This window comes from Scardinius erythrophthalmus (genome assembly GCF_964197995.2).
Source record: "Scardinius erythrophthalmus genome assembly, chromosome: 5".
Classification (NCBI taxonomy): Eukaryota; Metazoa; Chordata; class Actinopteri; order Cypriniformes; family Leuciscidae; genus Scardinius; species Scardinius erythrophthalmus.
The window spans coordinates 6154556-6181391 of NC_138225.1; the positions used below are offsets into that span (position 1 = coordinate 6154556).

The 26836-nt window shown below is 36.7% G+C and overlaps 2 protein-coding genes across 2 annotated transcripts in view; both read right to left on the reverse strand.

Moving 5' to 3' along the window:
• Window positions 1-10363, reverse strand: part of pdlim5a (PDZ and LIM domain 5a) — a 63921-nt gene extending 53558 nt beyond the window's left edge. The window contains exons 1-2 of the mRNA XM_081366361.1: window positions 10291-10363; window positions 279-451 (exon numbers count right to left, since the gene is read on the reverse strand). Of these exons, the coding sequence (XP_081222487.1) occupies window positions 279-377 (99 nt within the window). The 5' untranslated portion in view covers window positions 378-451; window positions 10291-10363. The remainder of the gene's footprint in view (window positions 1-278; window positions 452-10290) is intronic.
• A 3571-nt stretch (window positions 10364-13934) lies between these two features.
• Window positions 13935-24886, reverse strand: opn4xb (opsin 4xb; the record flags this gene model as incomplete). The annotated part of the gene is made up of 9 exons (XM_081366407.1): window positions 13935-14279; window positions 14398-14541; window positions 14717-14879; window positions 15751-15858; window positions 18384-18539; window positions 18620-18791; window positions 19660-19863; window positions 20154-20287; window positions 24753-24886. 9 exons carry the CDS (start codon window positions 24884-24886, stop codon window positions 13935-13937), a joined length of 1560 nt encoding a protein of 519 aa, XP_081222533.1.
• Window positions 24887-26836: the final 1950 nt, after the last annotated feature.

Below are 26836 nucleotides of genomic sequence, written 5' to 3' on the forward strand. Positions count from 1 at the left end.
TTACAGCAGTAGTGTGTATTCAACACCACATGCATCTCTCAATCACAGGCAGCTGTAAATGACTGGCCTTTTCTAAACATTTGGTCACATGATAAACATTGGGCACCGTTTTAAAACAGCTTACCACACTCATATATAATGGTGAGTTCAAAAGCAACAGAGAAAATAGACAAAAAGAGAAGAGCGAGGGGTGTGAGAGATCATTAAAGGGGTGCAGATGGTGTCGGGGGTCAGAAGGGGTGTATCATGTTTGAATGAATGTGTGTGTTCGTACTCACCCGTGAAATGGAGAGAGGCATGTTGAAGTCTTTCCCCCCCTGCAGTCTGAAGCCCCAGGGAGCCGGACCCTGTAACACCACACTGTATTTACCACTCATACTGTAGCTGTCTGATATTAAACACACCCTCAGAGGCTGCCAAACACACACTTAGAAGCTCCTCACAGAATGCCCTGGGAAGAGAGAGAGAGAGAGAGAGAGAGAGAGAGAGAGAGAGAGAGAGAGAGAGAGAGAGAGAGAGAGAGAGGCAAAAATGTTTAGTCGGACATTGTTGAAAAAGTGCATGATTCAGAACTTTTTACATTTTCTAAATAAAATGTAAGTGGCGTGTCTGTGCAAAACACAAGGGTTGCTATTGCTGTGCAGTTGTTAAGGTGTTCAGGATGGATGCTTACTAGCAAAAACCTGTTTTACTTGAAGGAAAGTTTTAATAATATGGGTTAGAGGGTTTAATAGAAATAGTGATGCTTTCCTTGTGAAACACTATTAATGAAGTTGATTAGTAGCAGAAAGCTGTATTTAAGGCATAGATATTTTTAAGAACATACTAGTGTTATTAAAAAAAAGTCTGGGGTCTGTAAGATTTTTTTTATTTTTAGGTTTTTATTACAGTAATGTTAGTTATTACAGTAATACAGCCTATAGAGCTGCACGATTAATCGTTAAAAGATCGCAATCTCGATTCAAACACTCACATGATCTTATTCCAAAATGACAGTGATTCGGCTATGTCTATTAAACCTTTGACTAGTACGATCGCAGCAAGCATTCTACGGTATAGCGATTAAAGCAGAGTAAATCACCTTTTGAAAGTACCTTCGAATAAAGATAGTATCGATTACATCGTTACGCCAGTAGGTGGCGACAAGTGACTTAAAAAAATGTATTTGTCATTGAATCATTCATTCAAACTGATTTTTTTAAAATGTTAATTCAAATTAATTACATATATTTTAAAATCGACTACAGCAATTAACATTTTGTCAGAACCTTGAGTGAATTAGTCCCTAGTTTTGTTTACTTGTCTCTTCAGAATCGTGGGAGAATCGTGATCTCTATTTTAAACAAAAAAATTGTGATTCTCAATTTATCCAGAATCGTGCAGCTCTAACAGCCTATTTTGTAATTCAATAAACAATATACTAGTTGTATATTTATAACTCAGCTGGTAGGTTGGGTACCAAATCCGTCTATCAGTTTTGGCTTCTTATATACATTTTTTTTCCATAAAAGGAACCTGAGGATTGTATATATGACTCCAGAAGTACTCTATGGGTTTTTTTTTATTTATTTTTATTTAAACTATTACTTTTATTAACCCTACTTCTCAATAATTCTCAAGATTTCTCTACTATTCTTAATTATCCTCATTTTTATACTAGGTCTGGTCTTAGTGGGAGAATGTAATCTATCCATTTTCCCCATAACTTGACAAATTTATCAGACTGTAACCGAAGATTCATTGTTATCATGTAGATTTTGTAAACTATTCCCAGCCAATCATTAGCTTTTTTGCAAGCTACCAACAGGATCATCATCAAACATTTATCAGATTTGTCTTCTAATTTAGGATTTGTAAGACCAAAGTATTGAGTTAAAAAACTAAATTGGATGGGTACCTTGAATATACACTCTAAACTCTTATGGATTTTAGAGATTCAATGTTTCTGAACTTCAGAGCATTCCCAGAGCATTCCCTATGATTGGCTGATCCGAGCCGCAGATTGCACGTTTGCTTTGATATCTCTTCTGTTCAGAGGTGAGGAAACATCTAGTGATATTTTTCCAACCGAATTATCTCCAGGTTGAGGAATGTGTTGTCTTCCACTTTGATTTAGGAATACTTTTCCAATCTTCCTCTAGGATTTTAACATTTCCTTCCATTTCGCTTTTATTTTTTATATATTGGGTATTTTCTAATTTACTGTCTTGTAGACTTTTATTTTGTAATTATTTTAGTCATGTCACTCGCTTTATATATTGAAATAAACATTGCAAGAATACTATTGTTTTCCTTGTCATTATAGTCCCTTGTAATATTAATAATTTTGTCTTATTTGTAAGTAACTATGAAAATCTTGATTACAAGTATTCACATTTAAGTGTCTCTAAACCCAACACTTTTCCTTTATGTTAAAAAGTACGGTATGCTGTGAGGGCTCGTTTAGTCCAAGCTACCATATGGTATTTGGATCAAATGTTGAATCGTAAGCGGGCTATCTCAAAATTGATACCAATTCTATCAAAATATCTTTAATAAGATACTTGTCCACGTCGATAAGATTTAAAAGAAAAAATTTGAAAAGAAGTATTTCATGCTCACCAAGGCTGCATTTATTTGATCAAAAATACAGTAAAAACAGTAATATTGTGAAATATTATTACATAAAAAAAAACTGTTTTAATATTTTTTAATGTAATTCATTCCTGTGACGCAAAGCTGAATTTTCAGCAGCCATTACTCCAGTTTTCAGCTGTATTTGCATACTGTATATATTTATTTATTTACATTTTTCCAGGATTATTTGGTGAACAGAAAGTTTAAAAGAAACATTTGGTAACATTATAAATGTCTTTGCTGGCAGTTTTGATCAACTATTAATTTTTTTTAAAGAAATCAAACGTACTGACCCCAAATGTTTTTGAAAGATTTGCCAAATTCAAACTGTCAAATAATAAAATATCAGTAAGGAAGTTGCCATGAAGTAAACATTCCACACAAGTTAATCAGAACACCTGGCAACAACAGCACAATTAATCCAGACACATTTACCTTCAGAAAGCAACACTCTTGAGCCTTGACTAAACGAAAACTCCTCTGCAACACAGCGAATAATAATGGTCTAAAGGTCCGACACAAAATGATCCACCCAGATGGCAGATTGTCATTTTATACCCATCTATCAGAGGGGGGGGGGGTGTATTTGGGGGGTTGGGATGGGGGTGCTTGGGCTTACGCGCTGATATTTTGGGAATGATCCCTAGACGTGCTGCCAAACATTAAGAAGAAAACGTTATAAAGCCAACTAGAACCCAGAACAAAGGTTCTGAGATTAGACGGTCAGGATCAGACGCTGGAATGTTCCACCGGTCGGATTGGCGTCCTGTACTCAGCACATTTTAAGAGGGAACGCTTTAGCCTGCCAGTATCTCTATCTACTGCTCGTATTGTCCAATAATTCACCAGTGGAAAAGAGTAAGACTGCTGTAAACACTGGAATGGAGATGAGATCCACATGTGATCCGTGCTGTCATCATTATTCAGATGACTCTTCATCAGCTATCAGACAAATGTCACATTAAACAAATACAAATAATGGACAATTATAGTAATGCTTAACATATGCTATTTAAACCATATACAATTACACTTAATGTATCTTTCATCATTCTATTCATCTCTGTTAGTCAGTCAGTCTGACTAGATAGATAGATAGATAGATAGATAGATAGATAGATAGATAGATAGATAGATAGATAGATAGATAGATAGATAGATAGATAGATAGATAGATAGATAGATAGATAGATAGATAGATAGATAGATAGATAGATAGATAGATAGATAGATCATCAAATATCCACACACACACATCTCATATCCACTCATGTGTGTGTTGAGTGAGGGGTTTGTCCGGTATCTGACCCAGATCTAATATCAATAATAGTTTAACGCTCATCACAGTCAATGCGTTCCCTGCTACACAAACACACACACACACACACACACACACACACACACACACACGATGGGATTCCATGTTTTATGGGGACTTTCCATAGACAATGATTTTTATACTGTACAAACTACAGTGGTGGACGAAGTACACATACCATGTACTTGAGTAAAAGTAAAGATACTCAAGGTAAAATATTACTCAAGTAAAAGTAGAAGTGCTGCCTTTAAACATTCACTTGAGTAAAAGTACAGAAGTATTTGCCTTCAAATGTACTTAAGTATCCAAGTACTATGATTTTTTTATGGCTATAATTGTCCTATTATTATTTTTGTCACAAGACTCTTGCTTAACTCAGTCTACGTGAAGACTCCAATGTCACTCTTGGCACATCAATCTATTAATAAAATGACATTAATTAGTCTATATATATATTTATATTATATATATATTTGAATTGAATACATTTTTTGTGTGTTTAATTTTGGACGGAAGGGGACTGTTCCCATAAGGTATAATACATTTACAGTATTTACTGTATATATTTTTCACGAGCGTCTAGTTATAATAGGCCTATTATAAACATCCTAATGTTATGATACATTCACATAAACCTGCACAATGCCATTAAACACACAAACACACACACACACACACACACACACACACACACACACACACATTTATACATATATAATATATATATATTATTTATTTATTTATTTATTTATTTTTCTACGTTATGGGAGCCAGGGGCGTAGCACCAAATTTTGGGCCCTGGGTACAAACCATCTTGCTGGGCCCCCGTACCAAATACCATAGTGATACCAATGGGTGGGGTATTGCATTTTTAATCATAAAAACACTTAAAATGTAAACAAAATAAGCCACACTCTGATTAATATATTTTTGTTTTATTGTCAAAAGTATAAGTTAATTGATGATTATTTGTCTGTTTAAAATAAATGCAGACTATAGAATCACAGGGTACACTAACCGCCAAACTAGACATTCAGTCTTTGAATTACGTTTTTAAAATTAGTAATTTTCAATCATTAAGATGTGCATTAAACTGAGAACAATTCTGTACTTAATGTAAGAGCGTGCGCGAGCTAATTTGCAAAGCAATGCGGTAAAATAGGCGCTAATGATCTGTGTTTTTGCGGTGTTAGATTTTGACAATGGAGGGAAATATACAGTGTTTTCATGTAAACATCTGATTTCTGCAGAGTAAGATTACGGTTAACACCTTTAAATATTACATAAATGTATTATTTTGTATTTTTATTAAACTTATTGAGTGTAGGCCTATAAATCAGCAGCAAAAAGTAATTCTTGAAAAAATCTGCACAGTAATTTTATCAAATCTACACGTTAATAAAAACAAATTGCTATTAGTACTCTTATAAAATTCAATTAGGCAATCATACATTTCTCAATTTTATATTTATATATTAATGTCAAGAATTTAGAAGTGTATTTATATAGCCTACGCTACACTACACAGAAATAATACACAATTAAATTATGCTTATTTGAAATGCATTGAGCAGGCTAGGTATGAAACGCTTCAAAACAGAGCGCACAAAGCGCGTATGCGCATCGCAGGTGCAGAATGATGTGCTCAAAGCGACATGGAGTCACAGCAAGTGTGCATTTAAAAGTTCACGGCACAAAGCGAAGACATGTCGAGCGCACACATTCTAGTGTTTATCTGTCCAACAGTTTATTGATCATTTGTTTCTTCAGTTTTAAATTCCAGTTATTGTGCGTCTGATGCCGATTCATAGTCCTTGTGATCTAACAGGCACACGGTAGCGAGTCGTTTAAAAACAGCAACAAACTCCAACAAAATAAAGTCATTTTATGTAAATCCACAGCCTTTTCTCTACAGATCAAGCATTATAATGTTAATATATCATATTGGAGAGAGTTTTACCGTGCATCCTGCTGTAACCGGCAGAGGCGCGCGCGCTGTTTGAATAACGTTAGTTAAGTTAGCTGTTACTGAATGGAGATTGACAGCCGCAGAGGAGCGAAAACGAGTTTCCGTAAACTTTAATGATGTAATACGACATCTGTCCCTCACATTAAGCTATGGAATGGCCTCAGATGACTTTGTCACCCAAACTGACGTGAAAAAAGCGCGAGGCGCCGAAAAGCGCGCTGTTTGCATCCCTGTATGTATGGTGTGATACTATAAAGTATTGGTATATTATTCAAACAGAGTACGAACATAAATGTATGCTATTCTACCTGGAGTAGATATTTATGTTAAAACAATGTCAATGCTCGATGATGCATTTGGAGCTCACCTTTCTTTTAAAAAAACTGAGTGAGCAACTGCTTGCCCTCATTTGCCTTTCTCTCTTTAATCTTCTTTTCTTTTCGTTTTTTAGCCCCTTATTTTCCTTTCTTAAGGAAAGACATGACTCTTCCCCTGTCTTCCTAATTCCTATCACAGCTCACTCCAGCTCCTCCTGTCTCTCATCAACTGATTCACCGCGGGTCCGTAGCAGAAGCACCTGACCTGCGGGTCGTACCATTTACATTGATTCGAGAGGGGTGGTGGGGCCATGCACAGCATGAAAATCACTTTTTTATACCAAACCAGTGCCTAACTACAAGTTTAGTTTTGCACAGGAATTTTTTTATTTGTACATAAATGTTATAAAAATGTTAGTGCATGTATATGTATGTATAGAAAACTGACTTCTAAGCCCCCCCCCCCTGCCTCGGGCCCTGGGAACTCGGTACCCTTTATCCCCCCAGTCCGACGCCCCTGATGGGAGCAGCCTATTTCCCTCCAAAATTAAACACCAAAACGTATTAATGCTGCTACTCCCCAGAAAAAAAATGCTATTATATGCAAGTAATTTTAGTGTCAACATAATAAGCAATGCTCATTATGCGTCAATATTTACCGATAATTGCTGCAATAATAGCTGCTGCTCTCTGCCCCGCTTAAAATCATTGGCAACGCGATTTGTTTGGAACTATTGATAGCTACACGAATCACGTGACCGCGCGGCGGCGAGATTGCAGCGGCTGCACACTGCACAGGCCATTCGAATGATATTAAAATACTGCGACTCGAGATAGATCGATTAGTGTAGTGTAGACGGCTCTGTATGCTTTTAAATCACTCTCGCGATGTCATAAACGGATCGGTCTGTGCAGCTCTGGTTCAAGTCGAACAAGCCTATAGTGTGTCGCAACCTTATACTGTCGCATATGGTCGCAACTCTCATAACGGCTCTGGTTCACGCAGATAGCGCCAAGGCAAGTTCAAAACAAAGCACGCAAGTTGTAGACTAGTGATTGGTGGCTCGTTTGACCAGTTAAGTTTTTATCCACTCATAAATAAAAAGGAACGACTGATTTTGAAAATGTAGTAGAGTAAAAAGTAAGATATTTGACTTTGAAATGTAGTGGAGTTAAAGTAAAAGTCTTCCCAAATTTAAATACTCAAGTAAAGTACAGATACACAAAAAAACTACTTAAGTACAGTAACGAATTACATTTACTTCGTTACTGTCCACCACTGACAAACTATATGAAGAGTTCAGATGCAAAAGCCTCTAAGTACCATCTAAAATTTTCTTCTAGAATAATAATTTTTATAAAGCTTGTATATTTAAGTTCAGTAATTTCACTTAAATGACCATTAATAGGTAATTTGCATTGCCATTTAAGTGAAATTATTTAACTTAAATATACGAGCTTGATAAAAATGATCATTTTGGAAGAAAATTTCAGATGGCACTTAGAGGCTTTTGCATCTGAACTCTTCATATATCCCCTTACACTAACCCCTTAATCCTACGCATCACAGAAAACTTTCAAAATTTTGACATTTTCAAAACACATCACTTTGTATGATTTATAAGCTGTTTTCCTCATGGGGAGCAAAAAATGTGCCCATGATGATAAGGATTTCAGATATTGCCATCTTTGTGGGGACATTTTGTCCCCAAAATGTAGGGTTTAACTGAACCACACACACACACACACACACATAGTGGAAATCACATAGTGACATATGATAAATGATATATGCAAAGACGCACAATAGAGCATTTGGATGCACACTGAGTGGCGGCAGTAAGCAGCTTAAGTGAGAACAGCTGAGACCAAAACGAGAACAATACGTGTGTGTGTGTGTGTGTGTGTGTGTGTGTGTGTGTGTGTGTGTGTGTGTGTGTGTGTGTGTGTGTGTGTGTGTGTGTGTGTGTGTGTGTGTGTGTGGCAAATAATAGCTATCGGATTAAGTGCCTCTCTGGTTTACTGTTTTTTTCCACCAACATGCCATTATAGATCCAGTGACTTGGGAGACACAAGTGTTTACAAATCAGGCCACAGTTTTAGATTATATGATTAATTAGCATTACAAAGTGATTTAACTACATTAACTTATTATTATAGTGTGCGTGAGACATTTCTAAATAAAAATATCATGCACATGAACACAGACAAACTGTCTGGCTCTATGTGACTCAACACTAATCTAATTTAATCCCAATCTGTCTGCACTGAATCAATGCAATTACACCAGACTAGCAACTAATTCAGTCATCTGATTCCTGCTGACAACTCACACAACTTTCCAAACCTGGAAGTCTAACTGCATAGGAAAGCAACAGCATTATTAAAGGCATAACTCTTGTCTGAAGCACACACACTGTATTATGACAGATTAAACACTTACGTTTAATACTCAGGGTTTGAAGTTTGTTCAAATCTCTAAATACGAGCAACTGTAATAGTAATGATTGACTAATTAAACATTACTAATAGCTAAACCCCCAAAAGGCAGTCGTTCCTGGAAGAGTAAGTGAGCAGATCTTCACAAGGACCAATCAATGTTCTACATGCTAAAAATAAATAATGAAATAGTGTCTGTGCATTTGAGCATCTGTTTGCTGTGTGTGTGTGTGTGTGTGTGTGTGTGTGTGTGTGTGTGTGTGTGTGTGTGTGTGTGTGTGTGTGTGTGTGTGTGTGTGTGTGTGTAAGAATCAGTGATCACAATGATGCATGCCTGCAATTTCATTCAAAAGATTAAAAGTCCATGCTAAACTGGCACAGACATTGCAAAGAAGCTAGAAACAGTTTATCCAAAAAGGCAAGATATATATATATATATATATTTTTTTTTTTTTTTAAATATTATACTGATAAAATAGTTAAAAAAAAGCTAAATTAATAAAAGAAATAAATGTAATGTATGATTTAAATATTAATTTAAATGTAGTTAATATTAATGTAGTCAGTCTTAAATCAATTATATTTACATTCCTAATATAATACCTACATTTTTAGGTTAACTTAACCATTCAAAAAAATAAGATAACATCTATTTGAAAATATCTGCATGAAATCAAGCACTGTACAGAAAAGATTCTGCAAAGCATCTTCGTTTTATATATACTGAATTGATGAATTGTTTTGAATAATAGTTGTCATGTGCTGCATGTGTAATGTGCTCATCCAGAGGGGGTGAAGACAGACACGGCCCCCAGCTTGCATAACATATGACATCCAGCCCATCCATATGGGGCCCCCAGAGACATCAATGAGACATTACGGCTCCTCGACACAACAACCAAATGTTAATCGCTTTCACCGTTGATTTCAGTTTTCTCAATTCACTCCATTTGTGATGGTTACTAATATTTTGCAACTTTAATTAATGCGATATCAACAACGGTGAAAACCTAACATCATTTACACACAAAAAAAAATCCATGCATTCATTAATTTCTTCAGTGAATATCATATAGGAGCCAAAGAAAATTAAAGCTGTCATGAATTAGTATATTTACCATAACTAAACATCCAGTGCCATCCTAGCTTTGCTATAGGTGTTGAGTAAACACAAAATCCCCACTGGCATATAAACCAAAAGGTTAAAAGAGAACATGGTTTCTTTTGACCCATATATATTACGTTTGGGGCAAGTTGTCACATTTATATAGGGACAAGTTGTTTATGTGTTCTAAACAATATGGTCTTTTGAACAAAACAATGGTATATTTTAGAATGTTTCTACATATATTTGTTTCATGTAGTGTCCTACTGTTTACATTTGAGTGAAAAGCCTTTAAATAGCCTGTTATACAGACATATTGAGTTCAAATTTGCTTATTTTCACTTTTCAAACCACCGTATTCTTCTCAAATCAGTGTCAGTGAACAGCAAGTGCTGCTGTGACAACATGCCCCGGTCAGATAAAAGTATCAGATAAAAAGTAGCCTGTTTAACTGAAAACTATTTAAAACACTTTGACAGTTTAACACGTTCTCCTCTCTCGTGTGATGTGATGAACCTGCACTTACCTGTGTCTGTGTGTAAAGGTCTGTGATGTGAGGCGTCTGTTGTTCAGTTGCGGAGGCGCTGCGAGGTTCATGTTCCCTCCGCGAGTGACGTCACTAAACGTGGGCTGGGCCAGCGACACGCCCCCTACCTTTCGCCACGCCCATTACTCCAACCAGCCGATACACACACTTGGAGAAGTATACGAAACATTACATTCATGCAAAAGATTACAAAGACAGACTTTCCTGCATCTCCCCTAAAACCCCCTTTATTTCTTTTTTTTTTTCTTTTTTTTTTTATGGACGCTACATTGCTTATTCAATTTTGTACTACTAATATGTTGCCAATATATTGTCCATGCTGTAAGTTCAAGATCTCTGCAATAAAAACAAATCATGAAACACAAAACAATTCAGTGCGTGCAGCTGAATGACATTTTATACAAATATTTAATTTGTATGATGCAAAAAAAAAAAAAAAACTTTTGTTGTTTATACCAATTATAAATATAATGTCCTGGCAAAAGTGTATACAAATTAAAAATACAATATGAAAAATAAAATAAAACAAAAACAATTCAAAGTGTAGCTGAATTACATTCTTATATATTTTAGGCTACTGATAAAGTAAAAAAAAATAAAAATAAAGTAAATATATATATAACTTACGAATTCTATGTATGGTTATAAATAGAAAGTCCGGGCAAAGTGCAAATAAAATAATTTTAAAAAATGAATGAAAAGTTACATTAAAATAGAATAAAATAAAATAAAATAATTTAGTCAGATTTATTCAGTCTTATTAATATTTATGACTTTTTAAAAACATTTTAAAAACATTTTTTCAAAAAGCACATTTTAGGTTACCTGACAGAAATAGTTTAACAGTGTTGTTTTAAAAGCACACAGAGCTGTAGCCTCAAATAAATAAAATGCATTGATATAGAGAATGTATAGGTGTGAGGAAAACTGAGACTGCCATTATGCATATTGAATCACTCCAGTAAGTAACAGTGGCGTTTTCTTGCGGAGGCCAAGGGAAGCCAGGCTTCCTCACTTTTTCAGAATATAATCGTCATTTAATAAACACTTTTGTTTTCACAGTTTACGTAATCCTTCTGTCATCTCCTCATCGTCTCTCTTCATTCATTACTGAGTGTTTTATGATGTGTAAAACAGCGCCCCTATAAAAGTGACATGGTGAATGAGCGTTGAAAACATGGTACTGCACCCTGTGTCTGTGAGGAGGCCAGGCTGAGTTGGCATCCCTTGATAGAAAAAAAAAGAATGATTAACCAATCAGGTGACGCTATTGTCACGACACTGCTCCCCTGTGATTGGTCAGGACAGTGTCAAGGGAAGCCATGAACTTGTTGGCATCAGGCCAATCACATCACGTTGTCATCGTCAATGAATGAATGAATGAAATAGCGGAAGATTTGTGGTTTTGTGCCCATCTTTTTAATTCCTTTATTTATTGACCATACACTCAAAACAAAACAAAGACACATTTAAATGTAAGCCTTACAAACAACCTTTTCACACGTAAGTTTTTCAAGGCGACCGTTATTGATCGTAGTATCACTTTATGGTTCCCATGGAGACGCGTCTTTCATTGCTTGTCACACCGCAGGCACAATAGCGCTGAATGATCGGCTTTTATTTCCTTTTTTTATTCAAAATTTCACAAATTTATTAGCTATAGCAGGATATATCTGATATTCCGATTATCAAATATGTGCAAGAGGATGTGTTTTGTTGTCTAAACACCTTTATAACAATCGCGTTAGTTGAGCTGTATGTGCAACATATTTTAGGTATCTACGTGCTCAAAGTGTTGGATTGTAACAAGCATAAGTCCCGGTAAGATGATGCTGGGCGCTCTAATAGTTCCTCCAAATAGCAACATATAAATGGTAACGTATGATTTTCTGCCCCCACCCCTTAAAACACACAGCTTAGAGGTTGTGTCTTAATTGGCTTCCTCAGAAATTTTCCCCACGCCACGCCACTGGTAAGTAATGATTCATGATGACACTGAACAAACCTTAGGTAGTTCACAGAGATATAACAGTCATCTACCTAAACACACAGGCCCTGTATGACAGCTTTTTGCAAAGACTAGAGGCTGTTTGGACAATCTGATATGTTAGACGAAGGATGAAAACCCCATATAGACAGTCTAAAAGCATCCACATTGATGTTAATGGGGGCTAAATAGGACGTAGAGTAAACACAGACCAACGGCAGTGCATAAAGAAGCCATTATTAGCATCTCTACAAAGAATGGGGATCAATAATGTACTCTGGCTCAAACTATCCTCTAATTTTCCTAACAGCTAAATGTAGACAGAGCAGTCTGAGTGATTGGAGTTTATTTTATGCTCTGGGCTAATGCACTCATAAATCAACAGAGACCGTTTAGAAATCAATGTGATCTAAATAAGGTTAAATCTCTTTGAAGTGCAGTTTAATGTTGCTGATATTAAGGTACTTGAGAGTGAGACAATACTTACACTATTACTTAAAGTTAATCAGTTCTGTATTAAAGTTATACTGTGAATCATTTGTACAGGTCGAAATGTGATATGATGAGAGCCGATGAGAATGAGGACAGAAACTGGAGCGTCCTCTGCTGGATGGATAATGAACACGAAGATCTCTAGAATATTAGACCATTTTCATTAATAGTTAAGATTAAAACTCTCAAAAAATATGTTTTTTTCTCCCATCAAATTAAGCATGATATAAATAGTATAATTAAATATCAATATCTAGAGAGTAAGGTGTCCAATGGCCAATGTAATGCCAAAATACAGTAAAGACTACATAATACAAAATGTATTTTACACTTTTGAATTTGTAAATATATTCAAAAAAAGTTGGACACAGCTAAATATTACTTTGATTGTCATTTGTATGTTGCAAAAGCTGATTAAACAAATAAATGTACTTTTTGGTCATTGAATTCATTTGAATATAGATTTAATTTTCAGGATAAAAAAATGAAAAAAAAAATATGATATTTACCACAAAGGATTTATATACAAGAGAAGTTTTATTTGTATTGAGGTATGACATTAGAAATGATCTGTTTAAACAGTTTTTTGTTCAAAATTAAAATTTAAATAATACATAATCAATCCTTCTTTCTCTTTTTTTTTCTTTTTTGTTATGATAAAGAACCATATTCATCTGTACAGTCAAGCACACAACCAATACAATGTTCTTCCCCAAAAGGCATGCGGTTTTGTTTTTTAACCGCTAGATGGCCAAAAGTTACACAGTGTACCTTTAAAATTGCACATTATTGTAAATATTTTAGACGGCAAGACAAAGATAAAAACACATATTTTTTCTTCCACAACACTGATCAATAAACACCAGCACAGCACTTTCCTAAAAACCTGTTTGTCACTATTCATAGACATTTTCCTGATCAGTGAGATGTGGAAAGTACATTCTTTTTAATCAAAACAAACCTTTGACAAAAAGCGTAAATTTTCAATAAAAACTAATACACACACACAAAAAAACCACCTCTAATGTCACCTTTCATTAAAGCTTAGAACTGTAAGTTACCTAAAACTTTACCGTTATCAATTAATATGCTGCTGTCTCCATGCAATGCATATTTTTATTTAACAGTGTCAGTGCTGGTCGGTTCATGTGAGAAATCTCTCCATGTTCTCCATCAACTCTGCCGTTTGACAGTTTATGTTTGTGAGGTCGAACATTAAGCTCCTTGAGTCCTGAGATCCAGACTTTTCTTCTCCAACGGTATCTTTTCTCATGTTGCTCTCCGAGGCTGGACTTATGATGACTGTGGGAGTGTCCGAGGAGCTGTGGGTCACGGAGTCGTTCTTAGGGTTAAATTGAAGGTCAGAGGTCATTTCAGCACTCCTGCTCTTTTTAGTGCAAATATCCATCGGTGCGCTCGCCATGGCGAAGGAACCGGAGACGAGATCGCCCTCACATAGACTGAGCGACCCTCTCATCGGAACCGGGGGCTACAGAACACACACACACACGTGGTGATTGGCTGAGTTATATGGACACGCCCCTTCCTGTACATTCACTTTGATCTCTATATTATGTTTCAGTGTAAGCCAGTGAATTAAACCTCACCTTCTCGATCAGCAGTGAAGAGCATTTGAGGATCCGCTTTCTAGAAAAGCCTCTGAATGACACTTTAGACACGTTTGACCTGTTCTCCATCAGGTCCAGCTCCACTTCTCCCATTACCTGCAATCTCACACATAAACACACACCCTAAAATATAGATTCATAATGAAGCTTCAACAAGAGAGAATAAACCAGCAGAATATTCGGCAACTGAAAGTGTTATCGAGATAAAGTGAGAAGTGTTCAGCTGGTCATGTGATTTCAACGGTCTATAGGCCTGGAGTCTCATGTGAGTCTTATGAAAACAAGTCTACAGATGAACCTTTCTACAGGAGTGTTTGGCGGTGGTCGTGTGGAGTTTGTTCCTGGACACAGATGACTCCCTGCTGACACTGGAGGCTTCGCTAGTGGTGGAGGAGTTGAGACAGTCCTTCTGAGAACGAGACAGACAGGACAAACCAGGAACCTTCTCAGCTAATGTGGCTCTGCAGAGAGAATCATCATGAGGATGTGGATCTATTTATCTATCCATCTATCTATCTAAAATAACTGTCTTCTATTTGACTATATTCTAAAATTAAATTTATTCCTGATGCAAAGCTGAATATTCGTAATCATTACCCCAGATTTCATTTAAAGGGATACTTCACCGATTAGCATTAAGCTTTGTATCAGTTGAAACCCGGTAGTATTTTGGAATGACCGTGCTTCCCTCCCTCATGTCCCCCTGAGACGAGAGATTTCTGTATTGTGTGTCTGGGAAAAAACCTCAGATGAGGCAAAAACCGTCATTTTGCGTCAATCGGAGGCTTTTTTGTCCAGAGGCGAGAGACTCCAGCCAGTAGGAGGAGCTCGTCCTGCATGTGTTCGACCCGCCCATAGGGGGATCTCACCATAAAACGCTGTCTTTTCAGTTTCGAGTCGACTAGTAGCCTAGTTGTATCATTTCTTCCGATACTGCCCTCTGTAACCGGTAGGCGTGGCTTGGGAGTGAAGCAAGTGCATTCTGGGAGTTGTTGTCTTTCATCCACATGAGCCAAAAATACATTTTCTGGCTTTTCTCAGTCTAGAAGGCACCAACTTCTAAAATAATTTCACATTTCTACTACATAAATTACCCAATTTAAATACACATTCATCTTTCCAGCGGTGAAATATCCCTTTAAATAGACTATTTATAATAGTTATACAATAATACAAAAAAAGAAAAAAAATATATGATTTAATAAAACATTTTTTTTAAATAAATGCATGCATTAAAAAAAGAAGGTTTAAATCAGTTTTAGATCAAGTATAGCATATTTTTGCATGTATGCATTTTTGTGATTGTGTATTTGTTTTTCTGAATTCATTTACCTGTATTTGGTGTGAACGATGGCATATATGAAAGGGTTGTAGATGGCGGATGACTTGGCGATGACCGCCGGCAGTGTTTTAGAGTAGGGCGTGAGGATGTTCCCATGCCTGAGAAACCGAGGAAAAACAAGTTACTTTTGAACATATGTAGGTCATTCAGAAAGTGTGCCGTATAGGTCACATATAGGTCATTCAGAAAGCAGTGCAGCGCTGCAGACAGAAACAGAGATTACAATGTTTTATAATCATTTCCTACTTCTCACAGCTGTGCTGAGCTTAACAGATCCTATAGAGCTACACACACTTATGAGACAAATGTACATCGAAAAGTGCCAGATAAACAGTAATCAGGGGATTTGCAGATTACATACACTGTAACACTTCTGAAATACAGTATAAAGATTACAGCAAATGTATCATCCATTAAACTGTTTCAATGCATCATATATTGAGGTTTATATCTCAGTAGCTGGTCTTGAATCAGAAGTTTAATTCCATCAATGCATTTTTTAAATACTTTATCGAGATTCGAGAATCGATATTAATCGCATCTAACATACATTTTTTTGTAATATACTGTATATATATATATATGTACATATACATATTCTGTATTTATGTGTGTCTGTGTGTGTATGTGCATGTCTGTGTATGTACATACAGTATACACACACACATAAGTACAGTATATATATATATATATATATACAGTACAAAAAATGTATGTTAGATGCAATTAATCTATGTGATTATATATACTGTATTTATGTGTGTGTGTATACTGTATATACATGCACATACACACACACACACACAGATATATATATATATATATATATATACATATATATATATATTATACATATACATACACACATAAATTATATAAAGAAAAACATTTATGTTAGATGCGATTAATCGTGATTAATCGATTCAACAGCACTAAAAGTCCTCTAAAATATCCAATATTCAAATTGATCCCAAATAACAATAATGGTGACTTTACTCTAAACAATTAAACAGTATCATCAACACTTAACAGAGCTAAAACCTTTATTAATTCTGAACAAAAAAGGTATTTTCTTCAAATCAATATCAATTTATCTAACCACATATCAGTTGACAATATCTGCTATAAGGTCAACATGTGTCCAATGTTAAATGTTTGTTTTTGTTTAGTACTTTAAAGTATGTGGTTACACAGAAATTGTGACCCAGTTACAGACACTACCCACATTTTACCCAATATTACATTACAAACACAACACATAAGATGTGTTAGGTACAATTAACTTTTAAATTTAGGGCAAAAACTGTATTTCAGAATTATTTCTCAAGCAAATGTATCTTTTAATCGCAGAGGAAAGACCATGTCATGCCTACAGAACAGATAACAAAAAAAAAATGGGCTCAAACAAGCAAGCAGTTGTTCGGCTCCTATCACATGGCCGTAGCTTCAGTACAAGGTCATACTTTTATGGGTGCATGTGACATTATTACTGATGTTTAAGCTTGACGCATGCAGCCATGACATTTTATGTAAAGTTTAGGGGTCGGTGAGAATTTGCAATGCTTTTAAAAGAAGTATCTTTTGCTCACCAATGCTGCATTTATTTAATCCAAAAAAATTTGGATTTCTTTTTTGGTTTTCTATTTGAATATATTTTACAATGTAATTTACTCCTGTGATCAAAGCTGAATTTTCAGCATCATTACTCCAGTCTTCAGTGTCATGTGATCCTTCAGAAATCAGTCTACCTGTTAAAATCAAATGTTTTGGCTCAACAACAAAGCAAAAATTAACACAACAGTTTGCATCAATCTTTTGGAGTTATTAAACAGTAACTTCTAATGGAATTGTGTTCAACAAAAAAAAAAAAATAATAATAATACATTGATTTAGACTAGAGGAACTTAATTTGTAGCATAAACACAATTTATTTAAGTTGATTACTCTAATAAATTAAATTGAGCGGTGGCCCTGGAACCAATTAATATCTGTTAATCATCTATTAGTCTTGTTTATTATTTAACAGAAATTAACATTAACACAGAAATTTCTATTTAAATTACACACAGTATTTATTTATTATTGTCAACAGATCTCATCAAAATAACTTAAATGGTTTAATTACTTGTAGCCATGTATTTATTTAAGTTGAGGTAAATAGGTTACCTGAAATAATTTTTTAGAGAGTAATAGAAACAATCATTATTATTATCAATGTTGAAAAGAGTTGTGCTGCTTCATATTTTTGTGGAAACTGTGAAACATTTTTTTCATGATTTTGGGATGAAAAGAAAAGAAGAACAGCATTATTTAAATATAACCTTTATAACCTTTACATCATAAGAAATCCTTTCTAACATTTAACATGTCTTTACTGTGCCTTTTGATACATTTAATGCATCCTTGCTAAATAAAAGTATTAAATCTTACTGACCCCAAACTTTTGAATGATAGAGTATCATTCATACATTCTTAGGGTTACGAGCTTGCTTAACAAACTAATCCTAAGTATAAGCAATATATTTAGTGATGATGCCTAAGCTTATGAGGAACACATGAATGTGAAGTCCCCAGAAATGTATGAATACACATTTCTGAAAATGTGTGCATACTCAGAACTCACCCGGCCCAGGCGATGAGGGTGATGCATGCGTACGGAGCCCAGGACAAAACGAAAACCACTATGACCACAGCCGCTATTTTAGCCAGTTTCCATTCGCTCCTCATGGACTGCTGCTTCACAAAGGTGGACTTTCTAGAGCTCAGCCTTTCTAGATCTCTAAACACACACATAATACAGTAATGAACGTTTATCAATGATCACTCTTCAAACTCGAGAAGCCAGTGAGGGGCTCAGACCTGCAGGCCTGTCGTACGGCGAGGAACATGAACAGGTAACAGAAGAGAATGATGGCCAGGGGGATGAAGAAGACAAAACAGCACAGCATCATGGTGTAACTCCTGTTGGCGGGAGACGGCGAGACGTAGTCCCACGTGCATGATGTCATCAGACCTTCAGGGATGTAGGAACCTGCAAGAGCAATGCATGCTTTTAACAGACACTTAAAATGACAATTACCAGCCTTATATACCTCAAGTTTTCTTTATTATAGACCTACTTTAGGTCACATTTACATTTATGCATTTGGCAGACGCTTTTATCCAAAGCGACTTACATTGCATTTCAAGGTACACATTTGCATTCTTATCAGTTCTTGCTTTCCCTTAGCCTGGAAATCCAGACCCAAATCCGAAAGATTAATGGTCTGGCATCGACTAATGAAAATCGGTCAGCTCGAGGGGCGGCACCAAGCATGCATTTGAAAATCTCACTGCACGCAATTGGATAACACTACGACCAATCACAACCATATGCTTAGCTACCAGCGGAGCTAACTGGTCGATTAGACTCTTGCCGTATCCAGTCGGCAAAACAGCAAAAACGTCCTTCTTACAAAGGAACGATTCGAGCGCCGTCTTCTGTTCCTCTTTTAGATAAAAAGCCAAGTCTAACTCGTTCATTGTAGCGGCCAAAGCCTTTTCAAACAACTGGTGTTCATCCATAGCCATCTTGCAATGTTTACTAATGACTTCGACATCACAGCGCTGTCGTCATCTTTAGCTCGCCTCTGGCCCGCCTATATCAGATAACCCGATGTGATTGGTGCAGCTCGAATACAAGGGCATATTTAATGAGCATCATTACTCAACGCCAGAGTAAACTGGCTGAGCAAATTCAACTTGTGATCTCGCGAGAACTCTGGATTTCCAGGGTAGCTTTCCCTGGGAATCGAACCCACGACCTTGGCGTTGCAAGCGCCAATGCTCTACTGTTTAAGCTACAGGAAAGCATTAGAACATTTAAATTATTGAGATTTAATAGAACATTTAAATCTTACTCCAGCCAATCAGAGGTGCCAGACTCCAGGCCAGAGAGTAGAGCCAGATGCACACGATGGCCAGAGAGGTTCTGCGTTTGGAGTTCCACTGGATGGCCTGCAGTGGTTTAGTGATGACCAGGTAGCGATCGATAGAGATGGCCAACAGGTTTATCATCGAGGTGATGCCAAACAGTGCACCACAGAATGCATATATTTTACATCCTAAGGGCAAATAGAGGGAATACATGTATAATATGCAATACATAGTTTCTTACAAAAAGTCAATACTGTGATTTACAGAAGTTATAAGCCTTCAAAATATCATACATTTAGGTGAAAAGCTTGAATTGGAATTGTCTTAGTATTTCGTTGAGTGCACAGCAGCTCTCAAATGGAACTTGAACAAAGCTTGATGATAACCAGCATGATTTCTTAGACACAACTTTTTTACATTTAATTTTAAATAAAGTGTTATAGTGCAATGCAATGCAAAAAAAAAAAAAAAGTGTTACCAAGTTCTCCAAACATCCACTCCTTATACAGGCAGTTGAAGAAGAACATTGGAGATTGTGTGATGGCCATGAGGAAATCACTCACCGCCAGGTTCATTATGAAATAATTTGGCAGGCTCCGCAACTTTTTATTACTGCACACACACACACACACACACACACACACACACACACACACACACACACACACAAAAACAACATTAAAATCAAGTTAAATTTTACTATTGTTAAAACTGATTAATTACAATTAATATTATGATGTAAAACATTTTTTTTGTACACTTGGACTGATCATATCCCTAATAATCTTTGTTAACTTGATAGTTATTGTTAAGGATTGTTCAATAATCAAGTAAAACAAAACCTTTCATTGTAAATGCATAAAATTAAGGTGAGAGGCAAATGAGAGTTATTTGGATCGAACAGATTGCCCCCATTGCAGTTCTGCCCATCAATGATTCTCAGTATTCCCAGAATTCCTGGAATAGCAGTCAATTTCCTTCCACTCTACAGAAGCCCATGATTGCAATAATTGCATCCATTTATGGAAATGAATCAAACGTGTTATTTATACCTCATTCGCAATATTCCTAATTTCTAGCACATTTGGCCTATTTTGAACACAAAGGAAAAAACAATTATGGAAAATGAGGATTAGGGCTGTCCGGAGACCTGCAGGGTGTTTTACATACGTAACTTTAATCTGAGCAAGTGGGGATGGTAAAAAAGAAAAAGCTTTTTACTAGCATTTCACTGCCTGCTCTAGTTTTACCGCACTGACCCAATTCACCAAAACAATTTAAGTCAATAACATATTCGAGATTTGGTGCATTATCCAGCAGATGAGAGATGATCTGTTGAAAACAGGCAGGTAAATTGTCACTATATCACTTTAAGACTTAATTTTTAATACATTTTATTTTACGATGTTATCTCACGGAAAACAAATCCATTTAGATATTGCAACTCTTTAAAGTGGACAAATAAAATAAACTATACTAAAAATTAAAGAAAAATGTACTCAAACAAAAAAGAACTAGATGAGGTGACAAAATATAACACTAAATAATGTTCATAAGTTTGCTTTTTTATTATTTATTTATTATTTAACTCTTTCCCTGCCAACGCTAGCGTTTTGACCATTTTCACACGAACATGCAATATATCAAAAGAAAGAACAATCCCTCCCCCAAAAAGTTTTATTCTAGCTTCATGCATTATTTTTTTTTTATAAAAAAGCAACATTTTGAGCAAAAAGCTGAGAAAATCAAGTTTTTGTTAAAGTCTACATCTGGATCAGATTCAGAACAATGATCAAAACTGATGCAGTAGATCGAATCCATCAACAGCCCTAATGCCTGCACAGTTTTGATTTATATGCTATTCAATGTTGATGATCGCTTTATTTTACATATGATTACATATAACATTGATTGTTTCTGCATCTTTGTCGCACATGTCTTGATCTAGATATTCAGTACTCTTTCAGGAGATGCACGATAACGCCCCCTACCGTATAACAGTGAAAACACAGAAAGCCGGAAAATTCCATCAAGTTCCGCCAGCGTTGTCTCACAATTTACAGAAATTTCCGTCAATGGCGGGAAAGAGTTCATTTTATTTTATTTTAATGTATGTAATTGTAACGTGTTAGAAGTGCACAAACAAAGATGAATCGAAAATACTTATTATTAAACATTAAGAAAACACATAAACAATACAGAACCTGGAACAGACTGAACTAAAGGCTTAAAAACACAAGGGAGCAATCAACGGAAAACAGAACAGGTATGGAACTAATTAACAACCATGGAAACAAACAAAGAACTAGAACTCAGGCGAATGGGCGCAGGGAAAACCAAACTAAAACACAACTGACAGAACTAAACTGTAACAGAAGGGAGAGGGAAGAGCCAGGGAGGAGAGTCGAGCAGAAGGAGCCAGACGGGGACCCAGACCACAGCCAGGACGAAGGGCCACAGCGGAGTCGAAGGAGGGAGGAGCCATGGAGGCGACTTGGCCGGCGGACCCAGGGGGACGACCGACGGAGTTGGAGCCGATGGAGGTGGAGACCCGGAGAAGAAAAGCCAATAAGACCACACGACACTATGGATCTGGAGACCAAGGCGGAGCTGCAGCGACGAGGATCCGAGGTTGAGCCAGGGTGCCAGAGGACTGAGGCAGAGCCGGAGGGAAGGCGGAGCCCAAAGATGTTGAAGGGGTGGAGGGGCGAAGCACACCTGAAGGTCAGGAAATCTGTGCCGGAGGAACAAGGGAGGCCGGTGGAGCAGTAAGGACGATGGTCCCAGGTGGAGCCTAGTGAAGGCGCAGCCAAGGTGAAGTCGACAGACTCGGCAGTTGGAGGCGAAGCCAGAGGATCCTCTTGACAAGGCGGAGCTGGAGACCAGAAGACCCGAGGCACACCCACACAGAAGAGTGCAGTCAGAAGAGGGACAGAGGGACTGAAGGGAACCAGCAGAGGCGTGGAAGATGAATCTGGCTGGTATGGACAGAGGAAGTGGGAGAGGGAGGCTGGGCGGGATCCTTGGAGACACAGGAGACTTGGAGCTGGGCGGGACTGACTAGGATGGGAGACAGGGAAATATCCTCTTCCATTCCCTCATAATAGGCCAATGGGAATGTGGGTGTGGCTCTACTCCATGCCCTCGAACTCCATGAGGACACCCACAGTGACGGATGGTGTAGCCAGCTCATTCAACCTGGTCAGACAATCCGTTGTTGCTCGGGCTCCGGGGTGATGACTGGCTCAGTCTTTGTTACATATAGCGCTGACATCGTGGCAGGCTCGGGCTCCATGTCTGCGGTGGGCTCTGACATACACTCCATGCAGTGTGTGAAAGATGGCTGGCTGGGCTCTGGGTCCGGAGTGGGGCTGGTGATGTCCTCCTCTGTGGGGCAGATGGTGAACGGAGATCCGTTATTCACCAGGACCCACTCCACATAGGTGGCGAAATCTCCCTGAGGACCAACACCGGGCAGGTGTGCCTTGGATTGCTGAGGCTGGTAAAGTAGGACACACAAAGCAAGCAATCTGGATAGTGTGTAATGCCGGGGACACACTTAACAACTAGCTGAAACATTCTAAGACTGAACTGAACACACTTACAGACTTGTGTTGTGTTGAATTCGGCGTGTTTGGGCATGATCAGTCATAAGTATCAAATTACATTCATAATCGGCCTTACAGTCATTAAGTGTGTCCCCGGATTAAGGCACACCAGATCTAAGACGTCCTTGGTGTGGTCTTCTAGATTTTGCTCCTCCTTTTCTAGGCAGAGCATTTGGATGGCCAGCAAGTCCATAAAAAAAAAAAAAAAAAAAAAAAAAAAGGGAAAAAACGCTACAACAAATCAAATCTAGGTTCGGTATTCTGTAATGCATTAGAAACGCATGAACAAAGAGGAATCAAAAATACTTATTTATTAAACAAAGAAAAAATACTATAGGAGAAAGATATAGCAATAACACATTCACATAAACTATACAGAACCTGGCTTTTCCTGGCTAACAGACTAAAGGCTTAAATATACAAGAGAGCAATCAACGGAAAACAGAACAAGTGTAGAACTAATTAACAACCACAGAAACAAACAAAGAACTAGAACTCTGGCAATGGGGCACAGGAAAAACACAATGAACAGACAGAACTAAACATAACTGTAACAGTAATACTTATGCTATTACTGTTATTATATTATATCATATAAATGTAGTGTAATTACATATATATTTATATATTATATATTTTTGTAAATACAGTATACCATTAAAAAATATTACACAATGCTTACCAGATCAATATTTAATGAACATCCACATATTAATGGGTAAGTGACATGAAATAGTTTTTGAACGTTTACATTGTGACATATCAGCTGTCTACTCCTTCTAAAACATATCAGTGACACTTTACAGTAAGGTCTTATTGGAAAAAAATGAGCAATATATATTTTAAAGCATTTATTAACATTTTTGATAATGTTAGTTAATACAAATGTTCATGTGTGTACACGGTGCATTTATTAATGTTAACAGACACAGCTTTTGACCTTTGAGATACTGTATGTTCAGATTAACATGAGCTATAAGGTAATACTTTAAATGTATTGTTTATTGTTAGTTCATGTTTGCTAATTTAGTTAACTAATGTTAACAATTGAAACATTATTGTAAAGTGTTTATAAAGCATTTTGCTAATTCTTTTATAATTATTATACATACAGCTTTAATGACTTCATGATAATATATTTACTTTTTACAAGACTAGGCCTATTTAACATGTATAGTGAATTTGTAGTACGGAACCATTCTCTTATACCTAATAAGCATCAACTACTCAAATATAAATAAAAGTGTAGGCCTATTCACTAATCATGTTTAACAGAATTAATGCAGGCTACATGCAGTGATAATTAAATAATTTAATAATGTTTGTTAATTAGTTAAATGTATCAAAGTGTTACCTAACATAAAACCCCAAACTTTCTGAGATGAGCTCAATGACATTTGCTTGAGTTCTTCAGTTCACACCTCAGCGCTCGTACCTGTAAAAGACTCGTACCTGTAAAAGACTCGTACCTGTAAAAGGCGAACATGACCAAAGCGTTGCCCGTGACTCCCAAAGTGCCGATGATGAGGACGAGGAAGGCGATGATGTAATGCACATGATCCGGGATGTCCAGTCTTTTGTATATCTGCCGTTGGGGCTCCATCATCAAACTGAACACTAAGAAGATACACCAACTAAAACTGAAGAACAACACTTCAACAAAGCAAGCGTGAGTGTAGACTCAGTCATGGTCTCAGTCTTCTGTTTCCAGCATCACTACTTCTCTGTCTGTCATGTTCAGACTAAGACACTTTAGTTACACTATCAGTAACAGCAACACAGACGGACAACACAGCGACCTACTTGTCGGAGCAGCTTGGTCATGTCACATGACACACCCCTCTCTCCATCATCTGTCCCACCCTTGCCTGTGTCTTCATGGCAATCTCACACACACCAGCAGCACATTATTTTTTCAACAGAAGAGAACATCACATTCTCTTCTCTTTCGAAGGAGAGAAGACACAAGCCACCCGAGACTAAAAGAAGCAAGACGCAAGACGAGATGAAATGAGAGCATGTGTCAGATAGATTATAGTGCTTTCTGTCTGTGTTCATCAGGTCTGAATGGATGTGGAGTCTTTTTTAAACAGGTCAGAGGGTGAGAGCGACAGAAGGAGATTCAGAATGAGTGTGTGAATGAGGGCTAGAACATGAACAGCTGCAGGGATTCATGATGCTGAGCTTAAAAAAAACACCAGGAGCCTTTCCTGAGGTCAAACCTGTGGGACAGAGCGGCCTGATCACAGCCATACCATTACAATCCTACAATGTTTCTTTTTTAGTATTGCTAATGTACCATTCATATTTTGAATTAGTTCTTCATACACACACACACATATATAGCCTATATATAATTTTAGTAATTTTATGTGCATTTTTATTATTATTTTCATGTTTCTATTTAGCTTTAAATAGTTTTTATTTTAATTTTAGCCATTTTCGCACTTCAAATTCAACTTTTTTCAGTTAGTTGCCAAGGCAACATTTCAAATTTTAAGTTTTTTAGTTTAAGTTCTTCATCTAATATCAATATTTTATTTCAGCTTTATTTCAATTACTAAAAATTATTTTTAATAGGTTTAGTTTTAGTTAACGATGACAACCCCAAATCCAATTTTTATTTGATTTATTTTTTTACACTCAGTAACATTAATCATTTGGTAAATTAATTGTCCTCATGGACAGTAAACATACTGTACACTGTGTAGTTTTATACTTTTCACCACTTTTAATGCATTCAATTCCAGCATAAATTTGACCAGAACTTAAACTTGTTAGTGATTTCAACTTATTTATCAAACACTAATGAAGTATGTTCTAACATGAGGTAAGAGCCTGTCTGCATCCGAAACGTCTTACTTCCCTATGAGAAAAAAAAAATGTGTATGTGAAAAGAATAGTAAGTCCAAATTCATAGTATTCATAAAACGGTATATAGGCAAAAAGTACCCAGGTGACCTCTATGTCTGATGAGATTCTGAAATGTGCATCCAATGAACACAATGCTATCCCATGAGGCCACGGGAGAGGAGTTGTGAATGGTGAATGCAACTGAAGCTCTAGGTCACGACAACATGACGACTGTAAGATTACATTTATATTACACACACATAGAACATAGCCTACTTTTTTAAAGGGATAGTTCACCCAAAAATGATGTTGAGCACAAAAGAAGATATTTTGAAGACTGTTAGTAATCAAACAGTTGACGGCACCCATTGACGTCAATAGTAGGAAAGAAAAAAAAACATTGGAAGTCAATGGTTACCGTCAACATTGCTAAAAACTTTAGCAGAAAACAACAAAAACCAGCAAATAAAAAAGCTTAATGGTTAGTCCTAAGAGACTTTGTGTGTTTGTCTGCATGTTCTGCTCATCCATCTCTTTAACACCGTAATCCAGGCATCACTTCTGTTCTCTCCACGGCAGTCAACGGCATGCTATGGGATTGAAAGATGTGGGATTATATCTCCGTCCATAATCCTACAGCTAAAACCTCACTGACAATAACAGCATTACTCTAATTCAGCCTATATGACAACCATGCTCA